The 20,485-nt window shown below is 48.0% G+C and overlaps 1 protein-coding gene across 1 annotated transcript in view; it reads left to right on the forward strand.

Annotated features, from left to right (window-relative positions):
* The window catches only part of TECTA (tectorin alpha), a 232,242-nt gene that overhangs the window by 135,339 nt on the left and 76,418 nt on the right, over positions 1–20,485 (forward strand). Inside the window, 1 exon segment of the mRNA XM_060251812.1 lies at positions 16,040–16,457. Coding sequence (XP_060107795.1) covers positions 16,040–16,457 — 418 coding nt within the window.

Below are 20,485 nucleotides of genomic sequence, written 5' to 3' on the forward strand. Positions count from 1 at the left end.
GCTTTGAGGAAAGCTTTTGGCGACAGCCAAACAAGGTCAAAACTCGGCCTTTGCCCTGATAAAAAGTCTCCTCCTTGGAAGTGTTTATGGCCTAAGCTAGTAGAATCAACAGGGAGCTACAGTCTAGGGTGCAAGCGAAGAGGGAGTGGGGCTGTGGTTCAGTAGCAGAGCATCTGTTTGGCATGCAGAAGGTCCCCAGATAAGATGCCAAAGCCTTTTCCCTCCTGGGAGTCTGAACAGTCAGGGAAGTCAAATCCAGTGCCAAGCACGTGTCTGCTATTTCCCTTTAAGCAGTGCTAGCACAAAGTTGGAAGGAAAAAAACTGTGCCTATGGTTCGAAGTTGGTTTAATAAGGTATGGGATTTGTGAATATCTGATAAATTGGCAGCACAGTTATTGATAGCCGACAATCCTTTATATAGAGCAGATTTTGAGGAGAAATGGTCCTTTTAATTACGTTGCTTCTCAGAATACTATGGACTGCAGATTGCCGAAGAAATATGTAGATTTCATCTTTTATTGATTTGCTGTGTCTGTACTGCTTATATTTGACTATAATGTTTGAGGAAAGGTTGAAGGAGCTGGGGAAGTTTAGCCTGAAGAGGAGGCGGCTGAGAGGTGATACGATCGCCATCTTCGAGTACTTGAAGGGCTGTCATCTAGAGGATGGTGTGGAATTGTTTTCTGTGACTCCGGAAGGTAGGACCAGAACCCTTGGGTTGAAATTAAATCAAAAGAGTTTCCAGCTCAACATTAGGAAGACCGTTAGAACGATTCCTCAGTGGAACAGGCTTCCTCGGGAGGTGGTGGGCTCTCCTTCCTTGGAGGTTTTTAAACAGAGGGTAGATGGCCATCTGACAGCAATGCGGATCCTGTGAATTTAGGGGGAAGTGTTTGTGAGTTTCCTGCATTGTGCAGGAGGTTGGACTAGATGACCCTAGAGATCCCTTCCAACTCTATGATTCTATGTCTATGTCAGTTCTGTATGTATTTATTGATGTTTCTTTCTTTGTTTTATTTGGCTTGTTCTTATTATTTTATTATTTTATTATTTAATTTATTTACCTTTAATGTATTGCTTTGCAATTTTAAAATAAAAAATTGAGATTAAAAAAAGAAATGTCAGGAAGCTCCACCCCCAGATCTCCTGGTATCATATCCTGTTCAGCTCTCAGTTTCTTAAAGATCCATTCCACAGCCCCCCTTCCCCCCAAGATAGGGTTGTCAGCCTCCAGATGGGGCCTGGAGATCTCCCGCTTTTACAACTGATCTCCAGCTGGCAGAAATCAGCTCCCCTGGAGAACATGGCTGCTTTGATGGGTGGACTCTATGGTCTTGGACCATGCCGAGGCCCCTCCCTTCACTAAACCTTACCCTCTCCTGCCTCCACCCCCAAAGTCTCCAGATATTTTCCAACACAGATCTGGCAACCCTACCCCACCACCAGTGTTCCCGCTAAGCTGAGTTAGTGTGAGTTAGCTCACAGATTTTTAGCCTCCAGCTCACACATTTTTGCCTTTGCTCGGGAAGGATGATCCCAGAGCACAATAATTTATGCAGCGGCTCACAACTCTAATACCAGCAACTCACAGACCGATTTCCCACTAGCCTAATGCCACTCTCACGCTCCTCTTCTCCGCGGGGCTTCCATCGGATTTCACACTGTCTGCCCTGAGGCTGCAACTAGCTTCTCCTTTTTTGCGCGGCAAACAGAAACTGTGTCACGGCTGGGGCCGGGTCAGGCAAAGTCCAGAGGCAGTCCGAGGTCTGTAGCCAGCAAGCAGGAGTGTCCAAGGTGCCAGATCCAAATCGCTGTGCAAGTATCGCAGGTCCAAGGTCCAGAAGCCGAGGTCAGGGAGTCCAGAAGTCAAAAGCCAAAGTCAGGGAGTCAGGAACCAAAGTCAAGCCGGAGTGGATGCTAGCACGTCAGGGAGATGACTAGTTGCTTCCACAAAGCCTCCTCCCAAAGCCAACAGCTATGTAGCCCTCTGCTGGCTGTTGCCCGTTTGGGCTAATTGCTGGCTCTGGGAGGCAGCCAGGATCCTGTTACAACTCAAGCATCCTTGCTCTTAGGAAGGCCAGAATCCTCTCAAAACTCAGGACTCAGGGAGCGTCTTGCTTGTGAGCGTGCCGCCCTCCTCCGATCCCTGAGGTCCTGACGGAGGCGGTCACGCACACGCGCCACCCGAGAGGGCGAGGCAGGGGGGCTGGGATCTTCTTCAGCAGGAGGCAGGGGTACTGGTGCAGGTGGCAGGGGTACAGTTTCCTCGGCAGAGTCGTCTTCCTCTGCAGGGTCCCCAGCACCCATGACAAACTGGGTTTTAGAGGATCTTGTTTGCTGTGCAAAAGAGGCAGAGCGAGCTGCAGCCCCCGGGGCAGGTGGCGTGAAATCCCACGGAAGCCCCGCCAAAAAGAGGAGAGAGCAGCATAAAGTGGGTCCTGAAGTAGAATTTTTGCTCACAAGACTCTGCAGCTTAGAGGGAACATTGCTCGCCATCATGTTCTGGCCCAATCTGCTCTTCTTGTTTCTGGGTTTCCTTCTAAGTGCCCAGTCCAAATCTTCTCTCTCTTTGGCAGATCCTATAATCGGTTCGAAGGATCATCCTGTACTCTGGAGCCTTGCTTTTGAACGCCGCCAGTTGGGCAGCGGTGCTCGGATGGCGACAACAGACGGCCGCCAAACATTCTAAACACATCCTCGTGGCTGCTCGTATTTATAAAGCAAATGACGTTCCCCCGCTGAATATCAATGTCTAGCTTCACGGCTTCTTGCCTTCCTTCCCCACACTCTGCAGCTGTCCTCCTCTCACCTTCTTTAAGGAAAGAAACCCCCAACGTCTCACTGCAGGGAGCGATCCGGTTGCTCTCGTGAGCAAAAAGGATCTTTGCAGGGAGAAGTGGGGGAGAAGGCAGGATTACTTCAGAGCACTTCACGGCAAGACAGGGTCTCTCACACCCGCCTGTTTTAGTCGCATCCTTTACATTTAAGTTCCCACCACACTTGCCTCCATTATTTGTTGACTTACTTTATAGATAGGGTTGCTGCCAGCTCCGGGTTATGAGCTGAAAAGGGAAGGTTGAGGGGGGACATGATTCCTCTCTTTTTAAAAGTCTTTGAAGGGCTGTCCCTTAGAGGAGGAGGGCAGGGAGGTGATCCTGTTGGCAGCAGAGGAGAGGACTCTCGATAATGGGTTTAAATCAGGGATGGCCAAACTGTGGCTCGGGGGCCACATGTGGCTCTTTCACACACATGGCTCTCAAAGCACCCCACCCCACCGGCCAGATTAGAGAAGGCACTTGTTTCTTTAAATCACTTCTCCAAGCCAGACAACAGCTCAGGGAATGCATTTATAGTTAAAGTTGCTTTCTTTCCACCTCTCTCTTCCTCTCCCATCTATTTTCCTTCCTTCCTTCCTTCCTTCCTTCCTTCCTTCCTTCCTTCCTTCCTTCCTTCCTTCCTTCCTTCCTTCCTTCCTTCCTTCCTTCCTTCCTTCCTTCCTCCCTCCCTCCCTCCCTCCCTCCCTCCCTCCCTCCCTCCCTCCCTTCCTTCCTCCCTCCCTCCCTCCCTCCCTCCCTCCCTCCCTCCCTTCCTTCCTTCCTTCCTTCCTTCCTTCCTTCCTTCCTTCCTTCCTTCCTTCCCTCCTTCCTTCTTTCCTTCCTTCCTTCCTTCCTTCCTTCCCTCCTTCCTTCCTTCTTTCCTTCCTTCCTTCCTTCCTTCCTTCCTTCCTTCCTTCCTTCCTTCCTTCCTTCCTTCCTTCCTTCCTTCCTTCCTTCCTTCCTTCCTTCCTTCCTTCCTTCCTTCCTTCCTCATGGCTCTCAAACATCTGACGTTTATTCTTTGTGGCTCTTACATTAAGCAAGTTTGGCCATCCCTGCTTTAAATGAAGGGTGGCAAGGTAGTGGCTGGATATTAGGAAAAACTTTTTTGCAGTAAGGTTGTTCAACGGTGGAATCAGCTACTTAGGGAAATCGTGGTGAGCTCCCCCTCACTGGCAGTCTTTAAACAGAGGCTGGAAAACACTCGTCAGGGATGCTCTAGGTTGATCCTGTATCGATCAAGGGGTTGGACTAGATGGCCTGTATGGCCGCCTCCCACTCTGTGATTCCAGAATTCCATAGCTGGAGGTTTTGGGGGTGAAGCTTGAGAAGGGCAGGGTTTGTGGAAGGCCTTCAGTAGGGTAAAATGCCATAGAGTCCCCCATCCAAAGCAGCCATTTTCTCCAGGTGAACTGATCTCTGATACCTAGAGATCAGATATAATCTCAGGAAATCTCCAGATACCACCTGGAGGCTGGTAATCCTATAAGCCCTCCTTTCTCACTGGGACTGGAGGCAGATGACATGGTGTAAAACAATGCAGTCCGATAGCACGAGATGTTTAGTAGCAGTCTGATAGAGACTGCTGACATGATAGAGGTTTACAAGATTATGCCTGGGATAGAGAAGGCAGAGAAAGAAGGACTTTTCTCCTTCTTCACAATACAAGAACGCGTGGGCACTCAATGAATTTGCTGAGCGGTCAGGTTAGAATGGATAAAAGCAAGTGATTAACGCGTGGAATTCACTGCCACAGGAGGTGGTGGCAGCTACAAGCATAGCCAGCTTCAAGAGGGGATTGGATCAACATATGGAGCAGAGGTCCATCAGCGGTTATTAGCCACAGCGTATTGTTGGAACTCTCTGGGGCAAGTGATGCTCTGTATTCTTGGTGCTTGCGGGGGGGCACAGTGGGAGGGCTTCCAGTGTCCTGGCCCCGCTGATGGACCTCCTGATGGCACCTGGGTTTTTTAGCCGCTGTGTGACATGGAGTGTTGGGCTGGATGGGCCATTGGCCTGATCCAACATGGCTTCTCTTATGTTCATCTGAAAACAATGCCGTCTAACAGCACGGAGACCTAGAGCGTTTTCGCACTGACCTTACTCGGGAGCGACGTCCCTCTTCACCGCGCAGCGTCTGCGCGGATTTCGCACTAATTGCTCCGCAGAACCCGGAAGAGCCTCAAAGTCCCGCGGCTTTTGCGTCGCAAATGTAAACTGGTTTTTGGCCAGTTTACATTTGCGACGCAAAAGCCGCGGGACTTTGCGGCTCTTCCGGGTTCTGCGGAGCAATTAGTGCGAAATCCGTGCAGACGCTGCGCGGTGAAGAGGGATGTCGCTCCCGAGTAAGGTCAGTGCGAAAACGCCCCTAGTAAGCAACTCAATAGGACTAAGGTTATAGATTAGAAACAGTGCAAAAAAAACCCCAACCAGATCTGAGATGTGAAACAATGCAGAGAATGGGAATGAAAGTAGAAAGCAGTGTTATCAGAGAAGGATCACACGTGCCTTAAACAGTGGCATGGTCTACAATCCTGTTCCCTTTATAAAAGCGCACTCCTGAACCATTCTGTTATACTATAGCCGGGTTGCTTCCTTTAAAAATAGTCTCCTGCCTAATTCTGTTTTGCTCATTTTGGAGGCCTCCTCCAACAGGCCATTCCATGAAGTGGGAGCCACAACAGAAAGACTGCACACGTAGGGGCCGCTGTCACTCATTTGTGGCACGGCATTTTCAGAGGGCCTTGCTCAGATGAGTGAAGCTGTCCTGGTGGAGCAGAACAAAAGGGGTGATCCTGCAGAACCAAGGATCTCAGGCTGTGAAGGCGTGTGAAAACCGGTTCCTTTAATCGAAGCAGGTGACAGATGGGCAGCCAAAGGAGCGACTGCAGAATTTACATGGTCTACCTAAAAAGGTAAAGGCGGTCCCCTGTGCAAGCACCAGTCGTTTCCGACTCTGGGGTGACGTTGCTTTCACAACGTTTTCACCGCAATGGTTTGCCATTGCCTTCCCCAGTCATCTACGCTTTACCTCCAGCAAGCTGGGGACTCATTTGACTGACCTCGGAAGGATGGAAGGCTGAGTCAACCTCGAGCCGGCTACCAGAACCCAGCTTCCGCCGGGATCGAACTCAGGTCGTGAGCAGAGCTTAGGACTGCAGTACTGGAGCTTTACCACTCTGCGCCACGGGGCTCTTACGGTCTACCTGGCTCCTGATAATAACCAAACTGTGGCATTCTGTGCCAACTGGCGTCTCCAAGTTGACTTTGAGGGTAGCCCCATGTAGAGCGCATTGGCTCGGCCAAGTCAAGTCAATTTGACTTCTTTACTAAATGACCTCGGAAGTGTGGGGTTTTTTGCAGCTGCATTAACTTGCTTCTCCGAGCAGTAACGCTGGGGCCAGTGGAAGCTCTAGGCTCTCTGCCTAGTTGGGATTACATTTCAATTTGTCAATTGCCACAATTATGGAGAAGAACAAGCGTGGCTGGTTATGTAATTCGGGCACGCGTCTTTGTTGGATGCGATTGGCTCATTTGTTTGCGGCAAGGGCAAAGGTCCAGCGGAATGATGAGGGACATCCGGATCTGCCTCTTTTATGTCTTCTCGTTTTGCCCGCTGTCGTTACTGGTGCCCCTCATTCATCTCTTCCTTTTGGGCCAGGGCCAGAACAGGGGCAGCTCTTGGCTTGGGGTAGGGTTGCCAGCCTCCTGGTGGGGCCTGCAGATCCTGTGGAATTACAGCTCCTCTCCAGCCTGCAGAGATCGGACCAGTTTGGTGTAGCGGTTAAGAACAGTGGACTCTTATCAGGAGAAGTGCATTTGATTCCCTACTCTTCCACAGGCAGCTGCTGGACGATCTTGGGCCAGCCCCAGTTCTCTCAGAGCTGTTCTCTCAAGAGCAGTTCTGGAAAGAGCTGTCTCGGCCCCACCAGCCTCACAGGGTATCTGTTGCAGGGAGAGGAAGGGACGAAGTTTGTAAGCCGCTCTGCGACTCTGAGTGAAGGGCGGGGTATAAATCCAGTCTCCTCCTCCTCTGGAGAACATGGTTGCTGAGGAGAAGGAGGAGAAGACAAAGAACATATATGAACATATGAAGCTGCCTTATACTGAATCAGACCCTTGGTCCGTCAAAGTCAGTATTGTCTTCTCAGACTGGCAGCGGCTCTCCAGGGTCTCAAGCTGAGGTTTTTCACACCTATTTGCCTGGACCCTTTTTTGGAGATGCCGGGGATTGAACCTGGGACCTTCTGCTTCCCAAGCAGATGCTCTACCACAGACGAAGAAGAAGCAGATGCTCTACCACAGAAGAAGAAGACCACAGATTTATACCCTGCCCTTCTCTCTGAATCAGAGTCTCATAGCGGCTCACAGTCTTCCTTACCTTCCTCCCCCACAACAGACACCCTGTGAGGTGGGTGGGGCTGAGAGAGCTCTGACAGAAGCTGCCCTTTCAAGGACAACCTCAGCCAGAGCTATGGCTGACCCAAGGCCATTCCAGCAGGTGCAAGTGGAGGAGTGGGGAATCAAGCCCGGTTCTCCCAGGGAAGAGTCCATGCACTTAACCACTACACCAAACTGGAGGGTGGACTCTGTGCCAGTGTGCTCCACTGAAATCCCTGGCCCTCTCCAGGCTCCATCCCCAAATCTCCGGCAGTTGCCCAACCATTTCCTATTGGTGGTCTATAGGGGAGACCTGGCAACCCTAAGAAAATAAGACATGAAAGAAGCCGATCCACACATCCCTCATCAATCTGCTGTAATATCTGCAGTCAAAACAATGGACTGCAGTGTGGAGAATCCAAATTAAAAAATGCACTGCTTTCAGGCACAGCAACACAATAATAAGAGTAATTTAGTGATAGCCAGCCATACACGACAAAACACTACTTTCTAATATGTTCAGTTGCACAGTCGAGTCCGACTCTTTGTGACCCCATGGACCAAGTCAGGCCAGGCCCTCCTGTCTTCCACCATCTTCTGAAGTCTGCTGAAATTCATGTTAGTTACATCAGTAACACTGTCCAGCCATCTCCTCCTTCGCTGTCCCCTTCTTCTTTTGCCTTCTGTCTTTCCCAGCATCAGGGTCTTCTCCAGGGAGGGCTCCCTTCTCATTTGGTGGCCAAAGTATCTGAGCTTCAGCTTCAGCATCTGACCTTCCAGGGAACAGTCAGGGTTGGTTTCCCTTAGGACTGACCGATTGGATCTTCTTGCAGTCCAAGGGACTCTCAAGATTCTTCTCTAGCACCACAGCTCAAAAGCATCTGTTCTTCTGCGCTCGGCCTTCCTTATGGTCCAACTCTCACAGCCATACATTACTACTGGGAATAACATCACTTTGACTATACAGACTTTAATTCCAAATACACATTCCCAACATATGGATATAGAAATTCCAGAAATGATTTCTCAATATATTGACACGCATGTGGACAACGGTGGACTTCGGCTACGTGTGAATGTTTGTGGTGATTCCCATACAAACACAAGTTCTTGTTTATAAGATTACAAGCTCTTTGGAGCCTGCTTTGGCCCCACTCCAAAAGTGATAACTGTCAGGAGCCCTGACGAGGGGGAGCTGGAAGGGTTAACAGACCTGGAAGAGCTGCCTACCAGCTCCTCAGCCGAACAACCAGCAACTGGTTGCTCTCACAGCAGCTGCCCTTTCAAGGACAACCTCTGCCAGAGCTATGGCTGACCCAAGGCCATTCCAGCAGCTCCCAGATAAGAGTCCACACACTTAACCACTACACCAAACTGGTATAGGGGCTATTGTAAGCTCCAGGAGGATTGGCTACATTGGAGGGGTGAGGCCTAATATGCAAAGGAGTTCCTGCTTCAAAAGAAGCCCTGGAAAGCGCCATTGGCTGGGTACAGACAGGCAGCTTGGGGCAGCAGCCTCCTGGCTCAGAAAAAAAAAGCACAGTCTGAGGCACCCTGGGGTGGTCAGACAGCATATTTCCCGCTGCCAGAAAAGGGATAGGCTGTACACAATCCAGAGGAGTGGTCAGACGGCTTAAGTACATGGCCTGGAAAGGCGACAGGGAAGCACTTGGGAGATTTTTATGGCAGCAGAGAGGTGCCGGAGGACGACATAAGGGCGGGAGCAAGGCAGGACCCAGATGTGTGAGTTTGAACACGCAAGTTAAATCCATCTGTGGGGAATTCCTGTGTTGGCCCAAATATTCGGCCGTTGATTTACTCACTCTTCACGGGGCTTAAACGGGAGTATGCCCAGAAGAACAATTCACACAGAGGCACAACGTCAGCCTTCTTCCAACTCTAGATAGATCCAAGTGGGCAGCTGTTTTGGTCTGAAGTAGCAGAACAAAGTAGGAATCAAGCAGCACCTTTAAGACCAAGGAAGTTTTATTCAGAATAAACACTAGGGGATACATATCCTTTTGTTTTACCTAGACTTGCAACGACAGCAATTAACAGGCAATGTTTATTACCTTTTATTGCTATCCAGACCAAATGGATTTATGACGCTATTTCGCCATTTGATCCTAACTTGGTATCAGTTTACACTCTTGACCCACCAACGACATGTATTTCAACCCACTGTACCGCTCCTCTGAAGAAGTAGGCATGCATACGAAAGCTGACATTCTGACCAACTTTGTTGGTCTTAAAGGTGCAATTTGACTGCTAGACCGATTCCCCACTAGCAGCTCTCACGCTCCTCTTCTCCGCAGGGCTTCCGCCGGATTTCACACTATCTGCCCTGGGGCTGCAACTCGCTTTGCCTTTTTCACGCAGCAAACAGAAACTGATTTTTAGAGGATCTTGTTTGCCGCACGAAAGAGGCGGAGCGAGTTGCAGCCCCGGGGCAGATAGTGTGAAATCCGATGGAAGCCCCGCGAAGAAGAGGAGAGTGAGAGCGGCTTAAGGCTAGTGGGAAATCGGTCCCATTTCATTCTTCCGTGAACTTTTTGCGTAGGATTTTTGCATTATTTGTTTGTTTGTTTTTTGCCATCAAGGCTGGGAATCCTGGTGTAAAACACTTTTTATTTTAGCAACATATGATGTTCAGTTTCAATAAAACATTAATAAACTCATTAGCTATCTCATACATTGCTATTTCCCCCCCTTCCTTCCCCCCTGTATCTTGACTCCCGCCGGTGTCATTTGATTAAAATACTTATAAAAAGAAGGTAACCTTAGCTCCTAAGAATCTTATAACATAAAAATCGAAAAGAAAAATATAAAATTGTTATACTTCAAGAAAATACATATTTCTAATAATACTAATACATAACCCTAACTTCATTGTTATAGTACACCTTCGTTCTTCATTTTAATATTTTTAACACTTAATTGTTAAATTTGATAAAATTGCCCAATGTCATAAGAACATAAGAACATAAGAGAAGCCATGTTAGATCAGGCCAATGGCCCATCCAGTCCAACATTCTGTGTCACACAGCGGCCAAAAATTTTATATACACACACTGTGGCTAATAGCCACTGATGGACCTCTGCTCCATATTTTTATCTAACCCCTTCTTGAAGGTGGCTATGCTTGTGGACGCCACCACCTCCTGTGGCAGTGAATTCCACATGTTAATCACCCTTTGGGTGAAGAAGTACTTCCTTTTATCCGTTTTAACCTGTCTGCTCAGCAATTTCATCGAATGCCCACGAGTTCTTGTATTGTGAGAAAGGGAGAAAAGTACTTCTTTCTCTACTTTCTCCATCCCATGCATTATCTTGTAAACTTCTATCATGTCACCCCTCAGTCGACGTTTCTCCAAGCTAAAGAGCCCTAAGCTCTTTAGCTTGGAGAAACGTCGACTGTCCTTTTATTTTCCATTCTTTTTCTATATATCTTCTGTATTTTCCCCAGTCCATTTTAAATCCATCCAACTCATAGGGCGATTTCCCACACAGCTTACGAGGAGCGAAGTCCCTCCTCACTGCGCAGCGTCTGCTCGGATTTCCCACCAACTGCTCCGCGGATTCAGGAAGTGCCGGACCTTTTGCATCTCAAATGGAAATCGCTAAAACCCTAGTTTACGTTAGCAATGCAAAAGGTCTGGCACTTCCTGAATCTGCGGAGCAGTTGGTGGGAAATCCGAGCAGACGCTGCGCGGTGAGGAGGGACTTCGCTTCTCGGTAAGCTGTGTGGGAAATCGCCCATTGTCTTTTAAGATTTTTGTGAGTCTATCCATTTCACTGCATGACATAACTTTTACAACCCAGTCCCATTTTTCTGGTATTTTATCTTGCTTCCACAACTGCAAGGATTTTTGCATTATTTGTTGAATTATTTCTCTTGGCACGCAGGCGGGGACCGACTGCTCTGTGCTTTCCCTTGGGTAGGAATTTCAGAGGCCTTTTCCTTAACCCATCCAATTTCTACAGGCTGATATTTTATTCAGAAGCAAACAAGCGCATACGTGACATTCGGCCGCCTGCGAGTGTAATAAAGCACTGTTGCTCAGATTGTGCTACTTGATGTCTAATTACCGCTAATTCATATTGCGGGAAAACGAGCCATACTAAGCAATTGCAAATTAATGCCCCTTGAGTTGCACACATAACTCATCCATTGTTATTAGGATTCGGTTACGGCGGTGTTGCCGTAGTTGAGATGTAATTCACGCTGCACGGATGTAGTAATTTGCAGGTACCACAAACCTTCACTGCAGCTTAATTGTGGGCAATGCGCAGTGATTTGGAATGGGTTTGCTCTCACCCCCCGCCCCCCACTCACACGTGCACGCACTCCAGAATTGGTGAATGCAGATGTGACTCAAAAAATAAATTCCAGGAGCTTAATCACTTGCCTGCAATTCAGTTATTTGGGGAGAATGAATTAGAATTCTTGAGCCACCGTTCTGAAAGGAGGAAGGTACGTATGTACAAAGAAGAAAACACGAAGATTAGGACTGGGCTGAAGAGGGGTGGGGTGTGAACAGAAATGAAACAAAAGACAGACAGCAAGCAAACAGAAGTGGCTTCATTCTGATGCTAAAACTGTATGTGATGAATACCAGGTGATCCCATCCGATTCTTGAAACTAGCTTTTAATGTAGACGTGCCCTAGCTGAAAGAATTGTGACATCATCTACCTATGTTGCAGTTGTGTGTATATAAATACTGCACTTTTGCAATGTTTAATCAATGCATACATTAGTAACATGAGGAAAGGGAAGATGCATATGAGTTGAAGGAATTGAAAGGTGCTGTACTGATTGCAGAGCCAGTTTGGTGTAGTGGTGAAGTGCACACGGACTCTTATCTGGGAGAGCACCGTTTGATTCCCCACTCTTCCACTTGCATCTGTCAGAATGGCCTTGGGTCAGCCATAGCTCTCACAGAGCTGTCCTTGAAAGGACGGCTTCTGCGAAAGCTCTCTCAGCCCCACCTACCTCACAGGGTGTCTGTTGTAGGGGAGGACAGTAGAGGAGATCGTAAGCCACTCTGAGATTCAGAGTGAAGGGCCGGGTATAAATCCAATATCTTTTTCTTCTTCTTGTTCCTCCTCTTGAATGATCTTCAGAAATTCTCCTAGCCGAAGGAGAATTAAGGAAGAATGAAACAGAGAGTACATTGAACTTGCGGCTGGGCAACAATTACTAATACTATATAGCAATACAATAATGTGATAATGGAGAGAATACGCAAATACATAGAGACATACACAAAACTCTCAAAGAGTGCCTTCATGGAAGAGAGTAGAGCACCAAAGCGCAGGGAGTCAACTTGCAGCTTCAGCTTCGACAAATCTTCAAGCAATGGAAAGCTCTACTCCCATTTCTCTTCAAATCAAATAATCCACGAACCACAATTCACAAAGCTTCACCAGTAATCAGTATCAACAGCCTCTTCCTCATAACACTAAAGTAATCTCACAGTGTTTCACCCAAGGACGTGTTGTCTCAAACAACTTCAAACCGGCACCAGCTCAGAAATGGCTCAAGGCACAGAAGCCCCCACAAGGCATACTTCTTAAAGGGAGAGGTTGTTGATACTGATTAACGGTGAAGCTGTACGAATTGTGGTTCCTATATAGCAGGGGCGGCCAACGGTCGCTCTCCAGATGTTTTTTTTGCCTACAACTCCCATCAGCCCCAGCCATTGGCCATGCTGGCGGGGCTGATGGGAGTTGTAGGAAAAAAAACCATCTGGAGAGCGACCGTTGGCCGCCCCTGCTATATAGTCTTAGAAATTTTTGGTCACTATAACCATTTGTGGTTGTGTGTGTGTATTCATTTACCAGGGACCTCTCTCTGTTGTAAATAACAACCTGGTGGGGCCTGGAGATCTCCCAGAATTACAACTGGTATTGTGACTACAGCGATCAGTAGCCTTGGGGAAAATGGCTACTTTGCAGGGTGGATCCTCTGGCCTCAGGTCCCCCCCTGAATTCCACCCTCCCTGGACTCCGCCCTCCAAATCTTCAGGAGTTTCCCAATCCAGAGTTAGCAAGCTTAGGACTGCTAAAGCAACACAGCGAGGAAATCCACTCGTTCCTAAACAGGTTTCAGCATTTACCCAGACCTCCCTAAGAAGCTGCAGTAAACTCAGTAATAATCAGGGCTGCCAATCCCCAGGTGGGGGCAGGGGATCCCCCGGTTTAGAAACCCACCCTTGCTTCAGGGTCATCAGAAAGCGGGGGGGAGGGGAAGGAAATGTCTGCTGGGAACTCTGTTATTCCCTGTGGAGACTTATTCCCACAGGAAATCATGGAGAATTGATCCGCAGGTATCTGGGGCTCTGGGGGGAGGTCTGTTTTTTTGAGGTAGAGGCACCGTATTTTTCATACAGCATCCAGTGTCTCTCTCCAAAATACCCCCCAAGTTTCAAAAAGACTGGACCAGTGAGCCCCAAAAGAAGGTGCCCCTATCCTTCATTATTTCCTATGGAAGGAAGGCATTTAAAAGGTGTGCCGTCCCTTTAAATGTGATGGCCAGAACTCCCTTTGGCGTTCAATGCTTGTCACACCGTTAGGGTTGCCAAGTCCAATTCAAGAAATATCTGGGGACTTTGGGGAGGAGCCAGGAGACTTTGGGGGTGGAGCCAGGAGACATTGGGGCGGAGCAAGAACAAGGGTGTGACAAGCATAATTGAACTCCAAGAGAGTTCTGGCCATCACATTTAAAGGGACAGCACACTTTTTAAAATGTCTTCCTTCTATAGGAAATAACAAAGAATAGGGGCACCTTCTTTTGGGGCTCATAGAATTGGACCCCCTGGTCCAATCGTTTTGAAACTTGGAGGGTACTTTGGGGAGAGGCACTAGATACTATATTGAAAATTTGGTGCCTCTACCTCAAAAAACAGCTCCCCCAGAGCCCCCAAAACCTCCAGATTAATTCCCCATTATACCCTATGAGAATTGATCTCCACATAGGGAATAATGAAGACGTTTCCCTCTCCTCCTCCCTCCCCCCCCCCCCTTTCTGGCAACTGAAGCGAGGGACTGGCCTTTCTACTCACGAGTTGCTGCCAGCTTCTTTACAGCAGCAGTCACACCATCCCAAAGTGGAGCCTTGCAATCAAGCCTCCGGAGGTGCAAAGGCACATGGTCCTTTGCAGGCGGGGCTTCTCTCCTCCCCCCCCCCCCCCAGCCAGCTGACTGGGCGCGGGAAGCAGCTTGCGAAAAGGAAGAACGGCTGCTGCAACGGGGCTGGGTGGGAAGGGAAGGGAGGAGGAGAAGCATCGGGCATTGGAGTCCGTCAAGACCCGCCTGCGTTCGGCAGCCACCTCCACCCGCTCGCTGGCGAGCCAGCCTCCCCTTCTCAAGATTTCCCTTGCCAGGCTCAGCACCTCCTCCCCGGACGACGCAAATGCTCCTTGGCGCCATTCCCCCTCCTCCCCCCGCTTCCAGAGTTATGGAAAGCGGGAAAAGAGGCTGAAAATCCAGTATTCTCCCGCCAGGACGGGAGGCTTGGGAAGGCTACACACCGTTGCTACTGGCTCCACCCCCCAAAGTCTCCTGGCTCCACCCCCAAAGTCCCCAGATATTTCTTGAACCTGGCAACCCTAGTAATGAATAAATTGATAATGCCATCTTCCCCATTACGTTTTAGTCACTGGATCTTATGGAAGATCTTAACTATAGCACCATAATGTTAATCTTAATGCAAGTTTTAATGATTTTAAGGATGATTTTATAATTGAAATTGTAATTATTGTATATGGTTTTACTGCACATTGTATTTACGTGTTGTGAGCCGCCCTGAGCCTGCTTTGCGGGGAGGGCGGGATATAAATAAAAAGTATTATTATTATTATTAAAAGCCTGTTGGAATGAAAAGTTCTGACGTAGTCTCCTGAAGGGTTAACAAGAACAGACATAGCAAGTTTCCATTGGGATGGTATTATTGTTGTTGCTGTTGTAGAAAGAATTCTGACTGCTGGCTACATTCACAGGGGTGGGGGGGAAGAGGGCAAGAAAGGTGGAAATAATAAAGAAGGATGCCAAGAAGATGGAGACTGTCGCAAGCTCTTGCATGCTGACTGAGCATGTGGAAGAGGAACCAGTTTGGTGTGGTGGTTAAGTGTGTGGTCTTTTATCTGGCAGAACCGGGTTTGATTCCCCACTCCTCCACTTGCAGCTGCTGGAACGGCCTTGAGTTATCCGTAGCTTTCATAGGAATTGTCCTTCAAAGGGCAGCTGCTGTAAGAGCTCTCTCAGCCCCACCTACCTCACAGGGTTTCTGTTGTTTGAGGGGGGGGAGTTAAAGGAGATTGTGACCACTCTGAGATTCAGAGTATAGGGCAAGATATAAATCCAATATCATCATCTTCTTCTTATCCAGGAGATGCATGGGGTGGCCAGCTGTGGATCGGGAAATGCCTACGGATTTTGTAGGCGGAGCCTGAAGAGGGCAGAGTTTGGAGAGGGGAGGGACTGCAATGGGGTGTAATGCCACAAACGCTACCTTCCCAAGCAGCCATTTTCTCCAGGCGTGCTGATGACTGTCGTCTGGAAACCAGTTGTAGTTCCAGGGGATCCGCAGGCCCCACCCTAGAAAACATTTCCGAAGGAGACGACATCGGTGAGATGCTTTGGAGGTCTGAAAACTGCAACGCGAATGTTGGCGGTTGTGTTGCTCTCGTCTTTCCCCCGGACCCAAATGAATTTTCCAGGCTAAGAACAAACCGTGACTAGGGGCTGTGCGTTCTGATTTGTGCGCAGAGTTCTGAGCTTTGGAGGGAAAAAAAATTAACACCATGTGGCTCTTTCCCCCCCCCCTCCTTTCTTTTTTAGGCCAGTTTCTCCGTCAAGGGGAGATATTTTGGGAAAACACCAACTGCTCCACCAAATGCCGTTGCCTGGATTTCAACAACGAGCTCTTCTGCCAGGAGATGCCTTGCGGGCCGTATGAGCTCTGTGAGATGAAGGACAAATTCCACCAGTGCGTGCCGGTGGAGAGCAGCACGTGCGTGGTCTTCGGAGACCCCCACTACCATACGTTCGACGGGTTCCTCTTCCATTTCCAGGGCTCTTGCTCCTACCTTCTTGCCAGGCAGTGCTGGCCAGGATCCAACCTGCCCTTCTTTAGCGTGGAAGCCAAGAATGAGAATCGAGGCCGCTCAGCCGTCTCGTGGCTGAAGGACGTGGCTGTGGAAGTTTATTCGCACAAGATCATCATCCCCAAAGGCAGCTTTGGGAAAATAATGGTGAGATTCAATGACTTCCTTATGGGGAGAAACCTGAATTATTTTGTTGGCTTAGAGCTGGGCTTCCCCGCCCTTTTTCTGAACCTTTTTTGAACCTTTGACGATAGGGTGGCAGGCACAACCACAAAATGGCTGCCTCAAGAGGTGGAGCTGGCCACGAAATATTAGGAAGCGAGGTCATGTGTAACTCTAATAAGGGCTTTTTTTGCAGCAGCGGGAACTCCTTATTTTACAGCAGGAGAGCCAGTTTAGTGTAGTGGCTAAGTGTGCGGACTCTTATCTGGGAGAACCGGGTTTGATTCCCCACCCCTCCACTTGCACCTGCTGGAATGGCCTTGGGTCAGCCATAGCTCTTGCAGAGCTGTCCTTGTGAGAGCCAGTTTGGTGTAGTGGTTAAGTGCGCAGACTCTTATCTGGGAGAACTGGGTTTGATTCCCCACTCTTCCATTTGCAGCTGCTGGAGTGGCCTTGGGTCAGCCGTAGCTCTTGCAGAGCTGTCCTTGTGAGTGCCAGTTTGGTGTAGTAGTTAAGTGCGCAGACTCTTATCTGGGAGAACCGGGTTTGATTCCCCACCCCTCCACTTGCACCTGCTGGAATGGCCTTGGGTCAGCCATAGCTCTTGCAGAGCTGTCCTTGTGAGAGCAAGTTTGCTGTAGTGGTTAAGTGCGCGGACTCTTATCTGGGAGAAGCGGGTTTGATTCCCCACTCCTCCACTTGCAGCTGCTGGAATGGCCTTGGGTCAGCCATAGCTCTCACAGAGATGTCCTTGAAAGGGCAGCTGCTGTGAGAGTCCTCTCAGCCCCACCCACCTCACAGGGTGTCTGTTGTGGGGGAGGAAGGTAAAGGAGATTGTGAGCCGCTCTGAGACTCTTCGGAGTGGAGGGCGGGATATAAATCCAATATCTTCTTCTTCTTCCTTTGCATATTAGGCCACACACCCCTGATGTAGCCAATCCTCCAAGAGCTTACAGGGCTATATGTTGTTGAAGGCTTTCATGGCTAGAGTCCATTGGTTGCTGTAGATTTTCTGGGCGGTGTGGCTGTGGTCTTGGCAGGTCTTTCCATTTATATATTTTATTGAATTTTGAAAATATACAAGTCAATATCAATAGTAATACTCATATACAATTAATTAATCTTATGGAATCAGGTTATAAACAAGCAATAAATACTTACATACATACAATAAAATACCTAGTAAGAATTTTAAGTTATATAGATGTGTCAAGATATGTAGACCGCTTTCTATCCAAGGAGAAAGATCAAGATGCAAACAAGATTAAAGTTCAGGCAATAATTCCTGCATCAAAATACAATCAGTCTAATTGAACCCATATTATCATTAAACTATTAGGTAAGCATCGCTAAGAATTCTTAACTGCCTAAATAATTTTTATGCAAACTATTCCGGATTATTCCAAAAATTTACTATCGAGTAATTACTATTAGGTGTGATCCACGACTAACGCGGTAAAAGAAAAGGAAGGTAGGAAAAGAGAGAAATTTAAAAAGTACTAGTAAAAGGAAACAAAAAAAACAAAACTGAAGAAAAATATTAAAAGTAGAGAAGATCAAGATATTCTGGTTTGTGTGGTTGAATATCATTTGCTGTAATGAACTCAATAAAAGGAAACCATTTCCCTGTGAATTTCGAGATATAAGAACATAAGAGAAGCCATGTTGGATCAGGCCAACGGCCCATCCAGTCCAACACTCTGTGTCACACAGTGGCAAAAATTTTTATATATACACTCACACTGTGGCTAATAGCCACTGATGGACCTGTGCTCCATATTTTTATCTAAACCCCTCTTGAAGGTGGCTATGCTTGTGGCCGCCACCACCTCCTGTGGCAGTGAATTCCACATGTTAATCACCCTTTGAGTGAAGAAGTACTTCCTTTTATCCGTTTTAACCTGTCTGCTCAGCAATTTCATCGAATGCCCACGAGATATCATTGGCTGAGTTTGAATGTTGGATATGATCTCACGATGCCAAGAGCATGGCCACGCAGCCTGGAAAACCTACAACAACCGAAGCTTACAGGGCTCTTCGTACATGGCCTACTGTAAGCTCCAGGAGGATTGGCTGCATCAGGGGTGTGTGGCCTCATATGCAAAGGAGTTCCTGCCAGGAAAAAAAAAAGTCCTGACTCTAATGTCTGGCAGAAGTTGTTTAACGGGATGTCTTGTAAAATGAACATATTATTTTTAAAATTTTTCTGGTATACACGGAGCTTACCTTCAGCCATGCAATGAAGGGCAGGGGCTGTGGTTCAACAGTAAAGTATCTGCTCGGCATGCAGAAGGTCCCAGGTTCAATCCCTGGCATCTCCAGCTAAAGAGATCTAGTAATAGATGATATGAAAGACCGTCTGCCTGAGACCCTTCGAGAGCCACTGCCAGTCCGAGTAGACTGTGTGGACCTTGGACCGATGGTACCACGACACCATTCAGTCACTCAGATGTAACTGTGGGTGTTTTTACATTCAGTTTGATCCAGAGTTTTAGAGTCTTCAAATCACCTGCCACTGTTCCGCAGTAATTATTTTCCTTTTACATTCAAGCGTTTCAATTTTTTTTGGGGGGGGGGGGGTGTCTCTGATCAGAGGGCAGCCGGAATACCAGTGCTTAGTTCAATGTATACGATGGCTTGGAAATCATGTCAGCACTGCAAAAACAATACAAATTAAATCACCAGATGAGGCAAGCAATGATATGTAAAAATTTCAAATGCTGTCAGTTCTCATGCAAATGACTGCACCTTGCGGTGGCTTTTGGAGGAGTCTTTTTAATGCAGGAAAACTTTCACAATACAAGTTTGCAATGCCCGTAGAGAAAAGGCCAGACCAAAACTAGTCTTGAGAAAAACGCTTTTGTGGCGTTGTCGAAACCCATCTCACTGAAACAAATGTAAATGCCTCGGGAAGCAATGATGCGAAACAGTTATGGGAACGTTATGTAATGTAAAAGGTGAGTTTACAATGTGGAGATAGAGAGTCACAAACTGCCAGTGTAAAAACACCCTATGTCAGGGGTGGCCAACAGTAGATCTCCAGATGTTTTTTGCCTACAACTCCCATCAGCCCCCAGCCAGCATGGCCAATGGCTGGGACTGATGGGAGTTGTGGGCAAAAAACATCTGGAGAGCTACCATTGGCCACCCCTGCCCTATGTGACTGAGAGACCATGAGGCTGGCCAGGAACCATTCCTGATGGGTCTACATTTGCTACTGGGGTGGCCAAACTGTGGCGCAGGAGCCACATGTAGCTCTTTCCCACATTGTGTGGCTCTTGAAGCCCCCTTTGCCCTGTCAGCCAGCTTGGAGAAGGCATTTCTCTCTTTAGATTGCTTCTCCAGGTCAAGCCGGCCACAGCTTGGTGAATGAATTTAAATTTGCTTTCTTTCCACCTCTCCCTCCCTCCTCACCTTCCTTCCTTCCTCTCAAACATATGACATTCACGTCTTGTGGCTCTTAAACATCTGGCATTTATTGTATGTGGCTCTTACATTAAGCAAATTTGGCCACCCCGATCTAAAGAGACAAATGCCTTCTCCAAGCCAGCCGACGGGGCAGTGGGAGCTTTGAGAGCCACACAATATGTGTGAAAGAGCCTAACGTGGCTCTCAAGCCACAATTTGGCAACCCCGGTAGCAAATGTAGACCCGTCAGGAATGCTTCCTGACCAGCTTCGTGGTCTCTCAGTCACGTAGTTACATCTGAGTGACTGAATGGTGTCGTGGTACCGTCTTATTTACAACATGGTCCTTGATTGGCTGGGATCATACCGGAGGGGGAGGAGGAAGAAACGTAAAGCTTTTAAAACTGCAGAAGCAGCTGCTGTTTAGGGAAAACCGTGTCAGTGAATAGCCTTGGAAAAACGGAAAATGTTCTCATAATTAAGCCCCTTAATATTGAGCCCTGCCAAAAAGCTTCTGTTTGGGGCCTGAAAATAGAAACAGGGAAACATTTAGCCAAGTGTTATTGAAGACTTCAGACCTTGAAAAGCAAAGCTCTAATCTGATGTCGCAT

The sequence above is a fragment of the Heteronotia binoei genome, chromosome 12 (assembly GCF_032191835.1).
Source record: "Heteronotia binoei isolate CCM8104 ecotype False Entrance Well chromosome 12, APGP_CSIRO_Hbin_v1, whole genome shotgun sequence".
Taxonomy (NCBI): domain Eukaryota; kingdom Metazoa; phylum Chordata; class Lepidosauria; order Squamata; family Gekkonidae; genus Heteronotia; species Heteronotia binoei.